The following is a 12815-nucleotide window of genomic DNA, read 5'->3' as shown; positions in this document are numbered from 1 at the left end:
CTGGTGGGCGCGCCACACCCATCGGCGTCAGGGCGCTGTCCGTGGGAACTGGTCTTTGCTGATTGGCCCTCTCGAATTTGGGATTCCCTCCAGGCCGTGGGGGTCTGGGGGCAGTGACAGTCCCTCTGGCTGTCCCTGTGAGCGGGACCCGGCGTCCCAACCCTGCGGGCCACCGTGCGGGTGCTCGTGCCCGGCACGGCCCAGGGGTCGCGTGTCCCACTAGAGGCTCTGTTGCGTGCTCGTTTCAGTGGCTGGGGGCGCCCTGCACGGTGGTGCCACTAGCATTTTGACGAGGGGCTTTATACACTGAGAAAGGGCTGCCCGAACCCCACGGCGTGTGACGGCACGGTGGCCGGGCAGGAAGGGGCCCCGGCCGTGGTGGGCTCTGCTCCGGGAGCAGTTCAGGAGACTTTCCGCTCTGGGGGAAGTCACGGCGCTTCGTAACCCAAACCGGGGAAGAGCACGCAGTGCCGGCAGCTCGTGCTCCCTGTGGTTGTGGGTGTGGAGAGCGCGCGTGGGCCCCGGGTCGCAGCGCGGACCCCGCGCTCTCGGGCCGGCGGCAGCGGGCACCTTGTGAGCGTGGGACGCAGCCTCGGGGAAGGCGTCCAGGAGCGCAGCCGACTTTTTAGATAAGACGGAGCTGGCTGTGGTGCGGTCCTTCCTCCGGGCGGCTGTCCTTAGCTCTGCTGACACCTGCCCGGGGTGGGGGCGAGCGTGCGTGGCCACTGAGAAGTGGTCGGAGGCCTCCGTCCCTCTGCCCCAGGCCCGCCGGGAAATGCCTGTAACGCACGTGGGTGCTGCCGGCTGGGCGGCTGCCGGGGCCGAGGCGGTCCCGGGTGGGTGTGGGCGGAGCCCCCGGCCAGCAGGTCTGCGGGCAGAGCAGCCAGAGGGGCGGGCGGGACACCCCGCTGGAAGGAGGGGTCTGTCCCAGTTTGCAGAAGGAGCTGATGGCTCGGGGAGGCTGTGGGCTCCCCCTCCCAGACACGCGGGGAGCCCTCTAGTGGGGACCAGCAGCACTGCGTGCCTCTCTGCCACCCGCACCCACCTGGTCCCTCTAGTCCCCGAGCTCAGGGTGCACCGGCCCCAGCAGGACGGCTGCTCGGGGGGGTGCAGAGGGCCCCTTTGGCTTCCTTGTGGGCCCCGAGCGTGGTGATGGGGACACACCAGCTGCCCCGAGGCCGGGCAGAGGTGACACTCCGCTTTCTGAGGAGGCTGACCCGCCTGGCCGGGAGGGGTGGGTGCTGGCTCGGTCAGGTGACCCTCTTGGAAAGTTCCAGCTGCCCAGACGCCCTGCCCCCACCTACCCTGCCAGGGCTGTGGGGGGCGAGGGGGCAGCTTCCTGTCCACTTTGTCTGTTGTTTCTTTCCCGGCCGCGTGGGGCCATCTGCAGATCCTGGGGACTCCGCTCACCCTGGGGTTTGGATAATTCTCTACCTTTTTTTTTTTTTTTTTTTTTTTGGTAATTGCAGAATCATAAAATATTTTAATTTCAAGGTTAGCAATTTTCTCTTGCATACTTAATTTATAATTAGCTGGTTTATAAACCTGTTCTGCGAATATAATTTTACTGTTGCCAAATGTTCCTCATGAATAATTAAGGGCAAATCCCTATTTATCAAATTATTAATATACCTAATAGCCTTGTTTTCATAAACAACGCGCCGGCGCTGGATCTGAAGGGAACCTCCGCGAGGGATCGGGTGCCGGTTCCCACCGCGGCCGGGCCCCGATCTGCTCTCAGCACAGAGGGACGCTTGTGCTGTGCTGATGTCACGGCCCCCGGCCTTCTTCCCCGCACAAAGGCCCAGGTATCAGTAGCCGGACAAACACAATGGCCATTCAGCAGTGGGCCTGGCCTCCTCGGCCCCGCGAACAATGTTGTTGTCTGTTCTCTTGGTTCCCCAGGAGCATTTTTGGAGGAAATGTAGATGAGACCATCTTTTCAGCCTTTAAACATCTCTTCGGCAGAACCCCTACCCCCTTTGGTGGTGTCTGCTGCTCGAAGTGAGGGCAGCCACGCTTTTGTGGGAGTTTGGGCATGGGCACATGAGTGAGCACCCCCGGCCCCGGCCCCCCGTCAGCTGACCCGGGCCGTGTAAGTGAGATTCGGGTCCGGAGATGGAGGCAGAGCCTGGAGTAGGCTTCAGTCCGGAAGGAGAGCGGGGCGTCCGTGGCGCTGGGGGCCTGGGCGTGACCCGTGCTGGGGCTCCCCCGGCCCCTCCTCCCTCAGCCCCCAAATTGCTCGGAGCCCAGAGAACTGTGCTTCCTGCTCGCCCAGAATTCAGAGCACCGGCTGCCCCCAGCAGGGCTGTGGCTCCCACGGCTCAGTGGGGCGAGCAGCCAGAACCACACGCAAAGGCCGATGCCGGTTCGCCAGGATTCACCGGAAAGCAAACTTGTGGGTGGGTCCCCTCGAGTTCGTGCACGGCCTCCGTGCTGCCCTCGGGCCTTCCGGGGGACGGGGCCTCCGTCGGGTGCACAGGAGCAGGCGGCCGGCTGCCGGGCCCGCAGCGCGGCGTGTGCGGCTGCCCCCGGCCGGCCCCCTGTCCCCGGCCCGGAGCCCGGGCCGGGGCCGGGCCCCACGCTTCCTGGGGGCTGGCATGTGTGAGCCCATGCGCCATGTGTGTGCGACTCCATGTGTATGATTCATTCCAGAGCAGTTTTAGTCCTCATAAAATATTCATTTTGGTTGTGCAGGGCCCTGTAATTGCCATCTCTCACCCTGAATTATTTATACCTTGCACAGACTGACAAAGCTCTGCCGTGCGGCCCTAGATGAATCAGAAACACGGGCCTTTGCTGCCAACAGCATTATAGTTTCACAAAATATGGCACCAGCGTCATCCCGGCTGCCTCATCTCTAAATCCAGCTTTTCTTGATTTGACATTTTCTTTACTCTTCCATTGTCTTAGTCAGGCAGAGAGGTTGCCTCTTAACTCCGAGCAGCAACCTTTCTTGCTTGCATTATAGCCGCTGTGCTTCAGAGGACTAATGTATCTTTATTGCCCTCACTTTTTTATGCTCGGTAACAAGACAGTGCTTGGGCTCACTTTAGAGCCATATATTATACATTAGCGATAAAATGATGCAAATAGTCCTGAATACTCTTCAAACAGATCGTGGAGATCAGCCCGACTCCGGCTGCGCGTCGCAAACACAGAAGAGAAAGGTGACTCGCCAAGTTGGGCGGGGACACGTGCCCCCGCTGCGGGCTGTGCGCAGGCCCCGGGGCGGAGGTCCCAGGTGGGGCCGAGACGCGTCTGGGCTCCTCCGTGGGTGGGGGAGGTGCTGGGCTGGGCCCCCCACGCTCAGCACCCTCCCCGTGCAGCCTCTTGCTGGCTCTGGCCTCCCCTGGCGCCCACCTGTCCTGCAGCCGGGCGCTGCCACGCCGGTGTTCCGACGCCTGCCTCTCCAGGGGGACCCTGTGCCCTCTCTCTGTCCCCTCCCCCCACGCTCCGGGAGATGGACCTTTAGATGGAGGGACCGGGCGTCTTTAGGAAAGCTGCGTTGACATGGATCTGATGCTGGGGGGACAGGGCCCCGCTCCTCCGCAAACCTCGCCCAGCCAGGCAGGCAAGCGCCCAGGTGGCTACGGACGGACGTCGGCGGCGTGTGATTCTGCGCGGGGACAATGAGAACCGGCCACCGTGCCAGGGGAGCTTCTCTGCGTGCCGGAGGCCCCGGGAGAGTGCCTCCGGGGACCGTTCCCACACGGAGCCGCCCACGGTGGGAGGGGCCCGCCGGGCCTGCGGATCTCAACACCGCGGGCCTTCCCGGAGCCCAGCAAGGGGCTGGATTTACGGCCCCCGGCGGCTCCCGGACCGGGGAGGCGAGGGACCAGGCCGGCTGCCGCGCCGAGTAATGGATGACCCGGACGCCCATTTCTCTCGTAGTTGTTGACACGCAGGAGTAATGAAGTTAAAGCTCCGCACACATGTGCCCCCTCATTAAGCTGCATTACCTGCATTAAAACTAATAATTGCCACTCAGAGCTGGGCTCCCATTAATCATTTATAATGTTTTAATAAGTTTTTAATCAGGACCTAAAAGGCTGGAGAGGCCGGCGTGGGCAGGTTCCACACTGGTGTTCTCCGCGCTTGATTTAAAATGGGATTTTTTTATTAATAATTCAACCCGCAAAGAAGATAGTTCTTAATGAAGCAGGCTGGTGTGGATGGGGAGGCGGGCCTCTGAGCCAGAGGAGATCTTCGCCCCTGCAAGACCGGGGGGTGAAGACGAACCGAGAAAAGGCCCCCATTTGTGTTGAGAAGGATCCCGGTCGCCCGCAGAAACCAGGGCGGCCTCGGGGCGTGGGGGCCGCTCCTGCGGTCGCCAGGGCCCTGAACACAGGCGCACGTGGGGGTGGGGGAGGGGGTGGGAGCTGGAGTCTGGAGGCGCGCAGGCGTGCCGGCTCTGCCGGCGACGTCCCCGAAAGTCTCCCCGGCAGCTGGCAGCAGGTCGCTGCGGCCTCCGACGCGAACCAAGTGGTGCTGGCATTCTTCTTAAGCGAGGAGCGCCGTGATCAGAGCCGGCAAATAGAGTGCTGTCCGGAGGGAGCGGGGAGCCGTTTTAATGAGCGCGCGGCGGAGGACGGGACGCGGCCTGATTGACAGCGCGAACGGTCCGCGGGGGGGGATGTCAGGGCGGCGGCGCCCATTAGAACCGGGAGCCAGGTAGCGGGGGGACGGAGATAGGCACTTGAAACGGAAGCCCCGGTGTAAACACGGCGCACGTCACGCCGCGGCTGTGCTGTGCGGTTGACTCCTTTTAAACAGATAACCTTATCAAAACTATCCTGAAATATCAGAGCAGGTACGGAAACGCTAACTAGAACCCTGACAGCGAGCGAGCCGGGGCGGGCGGCGGGCGGTGGGCTGTGCGGGAGCTCGGGGCCGCCGCCGGGTTCCCGGGGCCTGCCTGGGCACTCGAGCCACCCGGAAAACTTGAGTGCAAGCCACACCAGCGTCCCCCGCCGGGGAGGCCCGGGCAGGCTCCACGCTGGCGGAGGCGGAGGAGCTGGCCGGCAAAGCTATTAAATCCCATCAGATCTCTCTGGCATCATTTTAATGAGAATCGTTGCGGAAGAGCAAGATCGTGGTATCTATAGGAGCCTCTTGACAGCCGCCGCTGAAATTGTGATGAAAAGAAAAACCATTACAGTACCGACTCCGCGATAAGGCTCTTCGGACGGACGGCGGGGGGCCGGGCGCGGCTCCAGACCGCGAAGGGTTAATTTTCTAAACCTAATAATGTTCGATAGCGAGGTATTTGTCAGGAGATAAAGAAGTGATAGAATCTGGGAAGTGGGTCCCTGGGCGATTGTAGTACAAATATTGTTAATGCGGTGTGGTTACTCCGGCGGAGGGAAGGGAAATAGCTCCCGTCCACCGGAGACGGGCCCCGCTGCTGCGGGGAGGACCTCCAGACAAAGGCCAGCGGGCGCCGGACGGCGAGTCAAGCCGTGGATATTTTCAAATCCTCCTACGTCCACATCTCCAGGCCCGGCAGAGCGCGAGAGCCCGGGACGGGGCCTCCCAGGAGCCTGGGGACCCGCTGCTGCCGTTGTGGGGTGCTGGGCGGCCCGGCCCTCTCTCCCGGGGAGGGGCCCCTCCCAGAGGACACCCGGCCGCGGCCGTAAAACCCGGGACGGTCACCCTCTGCCCCCTGCGTGATGACGTCACGGAGGCCCGAGTATATGAGGCCCATAACTTGAAACGTACAAGAATTTAATAAGTCTGGTGTTAAAGCAATTTGTCATGGCATATTTGAAGGATAAATCAGACTAATGGAGCCGGGTCCCCCTCCCGTCTGGCTTGAAAGGAGGCGAGCCCCGTCATGGCTCCGGGCAGCGGCGGGAGGGAGAGGGGGGCCCCCCTGCGACACCGGGACCCTCGCATTTTGGAAACCCGATCCGCGCTGACCTGCGCCCTGTCTCCGGGCGCCGGCGGCAGAGCGGGGCCGCGGAGGGCTGCTCATTACGGGCTCTCTGAAGGACGCCCCATCCCGGGCCCCCGGACCCGATCAGCAGCCAGGGCTGCCTCGGGATCGATACGGCCGCCGCTGATGGCCCGGCGCTCGCCCGCACGCAGCTGCGGCCACTGCTTTCAGGGACTTCCCAGTAATTAGCGGGGCGCAAGGAAGCACTCAGCCGGCCACCGCTCTCTCATCAGTCAGAGGGAAGTCTCTCACGGGCTCTGTCTTTTCATTTGGCTCTTTAACCGTTTCCTTCCAGGAGCGCACCCAGCCAGGTGGGCAGGGCCGCGCCCCAGCAGCCCTGGAGGGCCCTGGGCCTGTCTCCCCAGGCTTCCCTCCCGAGGGGGTGGGGGTGGGGGGTGTGGGGTGCGCTCCTGTGGTGATGGGCTCCAAGCAGCAGTGACGTGGATGCTGGGAATCAAGCATCTCAAAGCGAACCGTTCAGGGGCCTTGACTCTGTCCACAGGGCTGCGCAGCCACCTCGCCCACCCACTTCCGGAGGCCTCTGTCGCCCCCCTGAAAGGAAGCCCTGGAGTCCGTCCCTTCAGCAGCCTCGCCCGGCCCCCTCCCCAGGCACCCGGCCCCCAGCCCCCGCCCGGGGGTGGTGACTTCCACAGTTGCCTTTGCTGGTTGGTTTTCCACGCTCGTGTTTTCCTGCCAAGGTTGTTACGTATGAAAACAGCCTCCTGGCCTCGCATTCCGGACTCAGGAGCTGACACCACGGGGGCTGGCCCCGCCGTGGGGTCTCCGCCCTGCCGTTCGCGGGGACCCAGGGAGCTGTCAGCGCCGGGATTCGCCCGCGAACGCCGCCGAGGGGTTTTGATGGATGGCGCGGGGCCCGTGGCCACGTTCGCTGGCTGCTTGTTAAGGGCTCTGCCTGAAGCCGGCGCGTGCACCCTCCCCCAGGAAAGAGAGTGGCGTTTTTCATCCTCGACTCCGACGCCCCTGTTCCCCGTAATTGAGGCCCAGAAGAGAAGGTCAGCCGCCAGGCCGGAGGCTGGCGTCCAGGGCGGGAGGCCTCGGGTGGAAGCCAGGGCTCCCTCCTCCACGTGGCACTTAACCTGCGCTAAGGTGCACGCCTGGGAGCCCCTGCCCCTGTGTGCCCGCCCGGGGCCACCCGGGTCGCCGTCACGCAGGCTGGCCAGCACTGGCAGGGCCACGCCTGGGAGAGGCTCACAGGTAACAACTAAAAATTAAAAAAAACCCACAATTTCCACGCATCGGGTTCCTGAGGTGCGGACAGCAGGTGACTTCACACAGGTGACCTCCACGTACCTGTCCACGTGCACAAGGCAGGGAACCCGCTCCCGGGCCCCCCTTCGCTCCCGGTCACCGGGGAGCACCACCCCACACCCACCCCTTTCCCCAGGAGACCATCCAGTGCTCCTCGGACCAGAGGGGACGGAATCGTGGGGACGTGGCGACTGGCCACAGCTGGGCGAGAAACTGCCGCCTGGGGGCCGGCGGTCAGGACGAGGGGCCCCGGTGACTCGGCAACAGCGCTGTCACCGATGTGGCCCCTGGTAGGTCGTGGCTTTGGCCGCGAGCGGGTGCGCCGGGAGGGTGGGCGCGCCACCGACCGGAACGCGCCCCTCACTCTCCTCTGACAAACCGAATTCATTCCTTGCGTAATTGATAACGGCCTCGGCCAATTATTTCACACATTACAATACACAGAGGCCCCTTTACAGGTTTTGCAGGGCTCTAATTAGCTATGCTAATATCCCCTTTATTGGTCCTAATATTGCTCAACACCTTTCGCCATCCCGGAGCCCACGAGAGCCCCGCGGCCTGTCAGGACAGCTGATTATTGAGAAAGATAGCTTTAATCAAACCTAATTGCAGTTAATTTTTCTCTCCTGCTCTCTGTTGCCAGCGTCTAATGCCGTGGACTCCTTGATATTCCATTAAATTACAATTAAACAGCCTTCTTTGTTTCCGACCGTCCTGAACAATGCCGCAAAGTTCTGGGGCCGCTTGCGGGAGCGCCGCTCGGGCCTAATTGCCGGCTCCCTCACCGAGGGCCAATTTGCACAATACCCATGTAGAATTTAAACAGTTCATAATGTAATGGATATTACACAGGAGCCTCGCACTACAATTAAAATGATTTTCATCAGCCAGAGGAGCTCTGGTTAATCAGCTTCATAAAAGTAAATATAAATGAACTAATTCATAGCTTAAACACACAGATAGGGAGCCGGCTTCCAGGTCGGCTCCCGCGCGGTGGGGGTGAGCCCCGTGCTGCGGGGACGCGGAGGGCACCCCACTTCCAGTGCTGCTCCCTGTGACCCGTCTTAGGCCCTTGGTCGGCCGCGCGCCGGTGCTTCCAGGACCCTGCTTTCGACTTCCCCACCGCGGGCACGGCCGTGGCCGCAGCTCTGCCTGGAGCCGTGGCGTCACTGTCCGGGCAGAGAAGCCGGGGGTGGCGGGGGGGGTTGGCCTGGAGACTCCCAGCTCCAACTCAAGTCCTCCGCCGCGGGACCCAGTGGACAGGGGCCCCACGTCCAGGTTCACAGGGTGCTCCTGCGTGAGAGGCACCCTCCCCGGACACCTGCTCTTCGCAGAGCCAGCGAGGTCTCCCAACGGGCGTCCTCTCCCGGCCCCCGAACGCTCCGAGGAGGAGAGAGCCTGATTTCAGGAGCAGTGAGATCCCACCTCCCCCCTGCTGACCGCGCCTGGGAGCTCCGCAGGGCCCTGTGCCTCGCCGAGGGCGGGACAGGGCCGGGGCGTCGGGACGGGTGCGCTGGGTACCCCGGGCCACTGCCTCCCTCCTGCCTGGGAGAAACAAGTAAATAAAGCCCATATTTCAGGCTTGATTTACTCCGGCACCTACTGTGAAAGATGACGACTCTTTAGGGAAATAAAGACGGGGTCAGGGAATTAGTGTACAAAGTGGTCATTTCGATGATGGGCCAGCAGCTGCGATGGGAAGCGCAATGTACACAATTAAGCATAATGCGCTAATGACAGGTTAGAGTTTTTATCGCCCCTGCCATCGAGCCGCACGTCCGCGGTTAGCAGCCATAAAGAGATTATTGGTGTTCCAGCCAAAGATTTTCTGACACAGGAGAGATTTTTCCTCCCTAACAAGAGGACGAGGTCCTTTGTGTGCCAGGCTCCGGGAGAGGGGTATGCAAAGGGGCTGTCAGACACTTCTCGGAGGAACAGCCCATTAAAGGGCAGTCGAGGACGGGGTGAGAATGGACCTCCCACGCCCGGCCTTCGGGCCCCTCCCCCTCCCTCCCCAGTGCCGGCACGGCGGGTCCCACCGAGTCTGTCCAGTTCGCCGTGCACCCGGCACATCCGCACACAGCATCGGCGGTCACCACAGGCCGGACCCCACTCACGAGGGGGCCGGGGGCTCGATCGAGTCCTTCACTTCCTTATGACCGACACAGGGTGCAGAGGGGACGCAGGGCTCCCCTCGGGGCGGAAGCTGCCCCTCTGTGTCCCTCACCGGGTTTGTGTCCTTGGGACCCAAGAGCCCGAAGAGGTCCTGCTCCCGGGGGCAGCCCGTGGCAGGCCTCTCCCGAGGGTCTCACTGCCTGTGTGTGATGTCGGCATCGGAGCCCCTGCAAACGAAGTGGGCGTGCAAGGCCACCTGCCCCGGAGTCCCCCCCCTCCACGGAGAGGACCCGGCACCCTGCCGTGTGCGGCTAATTTCTGCACCGAGGGCAGCGGAGGCTGCCAGGCGACCCCCGAGCCTGCCCCGTGCGCTGGGGGGCACAGGGGTAAAAAGGCCTTGAGGAATTTGCAGGCGGCTCCTCCGGAGCGGGCCCCTCTGCCCTGTCGGCGGCAGGAGCCCCCGGAGCCGGCTCGGCGCGGCGTGTGCCGCGTCCCAGGCAGGCGCCTGCCCGGGAGCTGAGCCGGCTGGCTGTGTGCGGCGTAATTGCACCGAGCAGCCGTCCCCGAAGTGGAAACCTAATTGCCTGAGAGGACGGTAACTTTGTGACGCCCTCACCTTGTTAGGCCCTTTCCGACGCAGTTCAAGTGCAGAGCGGCCGCAGGTGCGCCTAATTTACCTCGCCGCAGCGCGTGCAGTTTAATTGCAGCGGTGGTTAGGAAAAACTGGTGGGTGGAATGTCAAGTGACTGGCTGGGCTGCTGGCAGATGGCGTGCAGAGGCTCCGAGCGCTGGAGTGTAGGTGAGGCGAATTAGCCCGAGATGTGAATTCCGGCCTCGAGTGGCGAGGCCTCGCCGCACATGAGGACACGGAGCTTGGTGGCCGGGACGCTCCCGCCACCCACGGGCGTGTCCTGTGCCCCGACGGGAAGCCGTCCACAGCGTGCTGGGCACGGGCCGAGGACGGACCTCGGTCTGCTGAGGAGTTTTAGTTTTGGGTGTGATCGTTGGCAAGGACCCTGGAATGTCAGGTTGAGTTCAGGGAGATCACATGAATTCTTAAAAAAACCGGGCCATCCTCCTGAAGGACAGGGGGCGTTTGGGAAGAAACCGGACACGCTCCCTGGGCAGCCTCACTGGACAGGACGCCCAGACACCCGAGGACCGACCGCCCGCCTGGGGGGCGTGGCCTGCTCAGTGAGGCACCAGGGTGCGGGGACAGGACCCCGCCGTCCCCGTGGCCGGTGGCCCGGCCGGGTCCCCAGGGTCCGTACTGACAGCCAGAGCATCCCCCTTTGTCACCGAGCATGCATGCGGGGACGGGGAGGGCAACCTGACGGTGATTTTGTCAGAGCGTCTCCGCACACTGCCGGGGCCCCGACTCTTCAGGCCTCCCAGCTGGAGGGCGGGGCCGCCTGGGAAGGCACCTGCTCTGCACCTGGTCCTGCTCTCTGCCCAAGCACCGGAGTCCTGGTCACCTCCGGGGGCCTGGGTGACCCCCTTACCAACGCAGCTGGGCCTTTCCCAAGGGCATGGCAGCCCCTGGCATAGCACCCCAAGTCCTCTCTTCAGACTCAGGCCGTTGTGACTCCCCAGATGCCTCTTTGGGAGTGCAGTCCCTCTGGGGGCGGGCCCCAGGGTGGGGCTGCGGGAGAGAACGCCGCAGGTGCGGGTCAAGGTGAATGTCGGATAAACGATGGCTAGGTTTGCAGGGTAGCATGTCCCGTGGTGTGCCTGCCCTAACAGAAGGGCGGCTGGTCTGAAACTCAGGTCAGACTGGGCCTCCTGTGTCTTCACGGGTGGAGGCCGGCGGTCCCCCGGGGGTGCCGGTTTCCTCGATGGGTCACGGGCGGTTGGGCAGAGGTCTGGGCGAGACACGGCCGGTCCAAGTCACGGCTGTTCTAATAAGAGGTGGGAACTGGTGACGCCAGGGGCCCGAGGAAGTCATTGCTTTCATGCGGAAGAGCCTGCACCGGCCACGAGGCCCTGTGCCCGCCGGCAGGGCCCCCAGCCGGGTCAGTGCGGGGGGGCCCCCGCTGCTCCCCGTGTGAGACTGCCTGTCGAAGACCTTGTACTTTTTGTCTGATGACTCTAACAACTGCCCACCTTTTCTTTTGTATTTCTGTAGATTCTTTCTAAAGTTTTTCCTCAAGTGCAATCAGAACTGTTTGAAGAATGCGGGCAACCCTCGAGACATGCGGAGATTCCAGGTACACGCTCCTCCAAGATGCCCGGCCGTGGTCCTCCGGGTGGGGGTTCGAGCGGTCTGCTGCCGCCGCCGTTGTGGAGACGGTCTCGAGCTCTCGAGGGCTGGGGAGCCAGCCCGGGTCGGCACCCTGCATGAAATCCCCCCGCCGGGGGCTCTCACCGGGGCCTGGCCCCTTCAGGGTGGCCGCCTCCGTGCGGCCGCCCGCCTGCTCACTCCGAGCCCCTGAGGGGCTGACCTCACTTCTGGGACCCTGGCCCGGGGTCCGGCCCCTAAGACCAGGCGTGCACGGGGGCGGGCACTCCATACCCAGCACGCGGGGCCGCCAGGGCTGGGGGCCGGGCTGGGTAGGTCTCCCGGGTGTGTCCGGGGGGACCCTTCCAGATGCTCTTCAGAGAGTCCTCTGAACGCCAGCACCTCCCATGGCCCGTCCCTCGGTTCCACCGCTGTGCACGCTCGATCCACGAGAACCCGGCGCTCTCGCTGGAGGTCTTCCAGGAATCAATTGGCCGATTGATTCTTCCGAGACGAGAGGGTGTCCTCGGGGCCGGGCCTCCTCGCCTGTCGGAGGCTGGCCTCTGCGGGCTCTGGAAGGTCTCCTAGCTCGGCTGCCTGCCCCTGCGGCCTGACCTGTTCTCGCTGCCCCAGCCCTCACCCGAGTCCTGGGCTGCGCCTGGGCCGGGCGGCCTCGGCCTCGGGTCTGCCCCGAGGCCTCCCCTCGAGGAGAGAGGCGGAGAGCTGGTGGAGGTCAGGGGTAAACGAAGGGCGGGTTCCTGGTCTTCCAGCCTTTGTTTGAGAAGGATGAGGAGGTTGCTTCAGGGTGAAGGGTACCCTGCCCCCCTGATGGATGCTTTTGCTGACTTTTATCTAGAAACATGCTCTGGGCTGGGTGCCACCTCCGCTGTGGGTCCCTACCAACCCGAGAAGACCTGGGCAGCAACAGACAGGACAGCTGGGCGGGATGAGTGTGCCACCCAGTTGCTCCAGGTGGTTTTAGAAATTCCACGGAGGGTCATCTGCCTTTGCAGCCGACCAGCCAATCAGAGCAGGGTGCCGGGGCTCGCCCAGGGCGTGCTCTGGAGCTGGGGACAGTGTCGCTGGCCCGCAGCGGGGCCCGCCTCCCGTTGCCTTGTGATGGTTCTGGGCGGAGCGGCGGGCCCACGCGGGCGCACCAGTGGCCCCCGCAGCGTCCGTCACCTCGGGGGGCCACAGTGGCCAGGAAGGCCTGCTGCAGCCTCTGGTGCCCATCTCCCGCCTCTCGGAGGTTTACCCGGACTTACCGGCAGGCCA

The 12815-nt window shown here is 63.4% G+C and overlaps 1 protein-coding gene across 15 annotated transcripts in view; it reads left to right on the top strand.

Annotated features, from left to right (window-relative positions):
• Positions 1-12815, top strand: part of EBF3 (EBF transcription factor 3) — a 105636-nt gene that overhangs the window by 56920 nt on the left and 35901 nt on the right. For 14 of the 15 annotated variants that reach the window (XM_036027454.1, XM_036027447.1, XM_036027455.1 and 11 more), the window contains exon 7: positions 11448-11529. In XM_036027454.1, coding sequence (XP_035883347.1) covers positions 11448-11529 — 82 coding nt within the window. Of the gene's footprint in view, positions 1-4468; positions 4675-11447; positions 11530-12815 lie in introns of those variants that run through there. The other variant, XM_036027457.1, reaches the window with a different exon arrangement.

The sequence above is a fragment of the Phyllostomus discolor genome, chromosome 5, assembly GCF_004126475.2.
Source record: "Phyllostomus discolor isolate MPI-MPIP mPhyDis1 chromosome 5, mPhyDis1.pri.v3, whole genome shotgun sequence".
Lineage (NCBI taxonomy): Eukaryota > Metazoa > Chordata > Mammalia > Chiroptera > Phyllostomidae > Phyllostomus > Phyllostomus discolor.
Note: the sequence above shows the minus strand (reverse complement) of the source record. Positions and strands in the feature narration are given on the sequence as shown.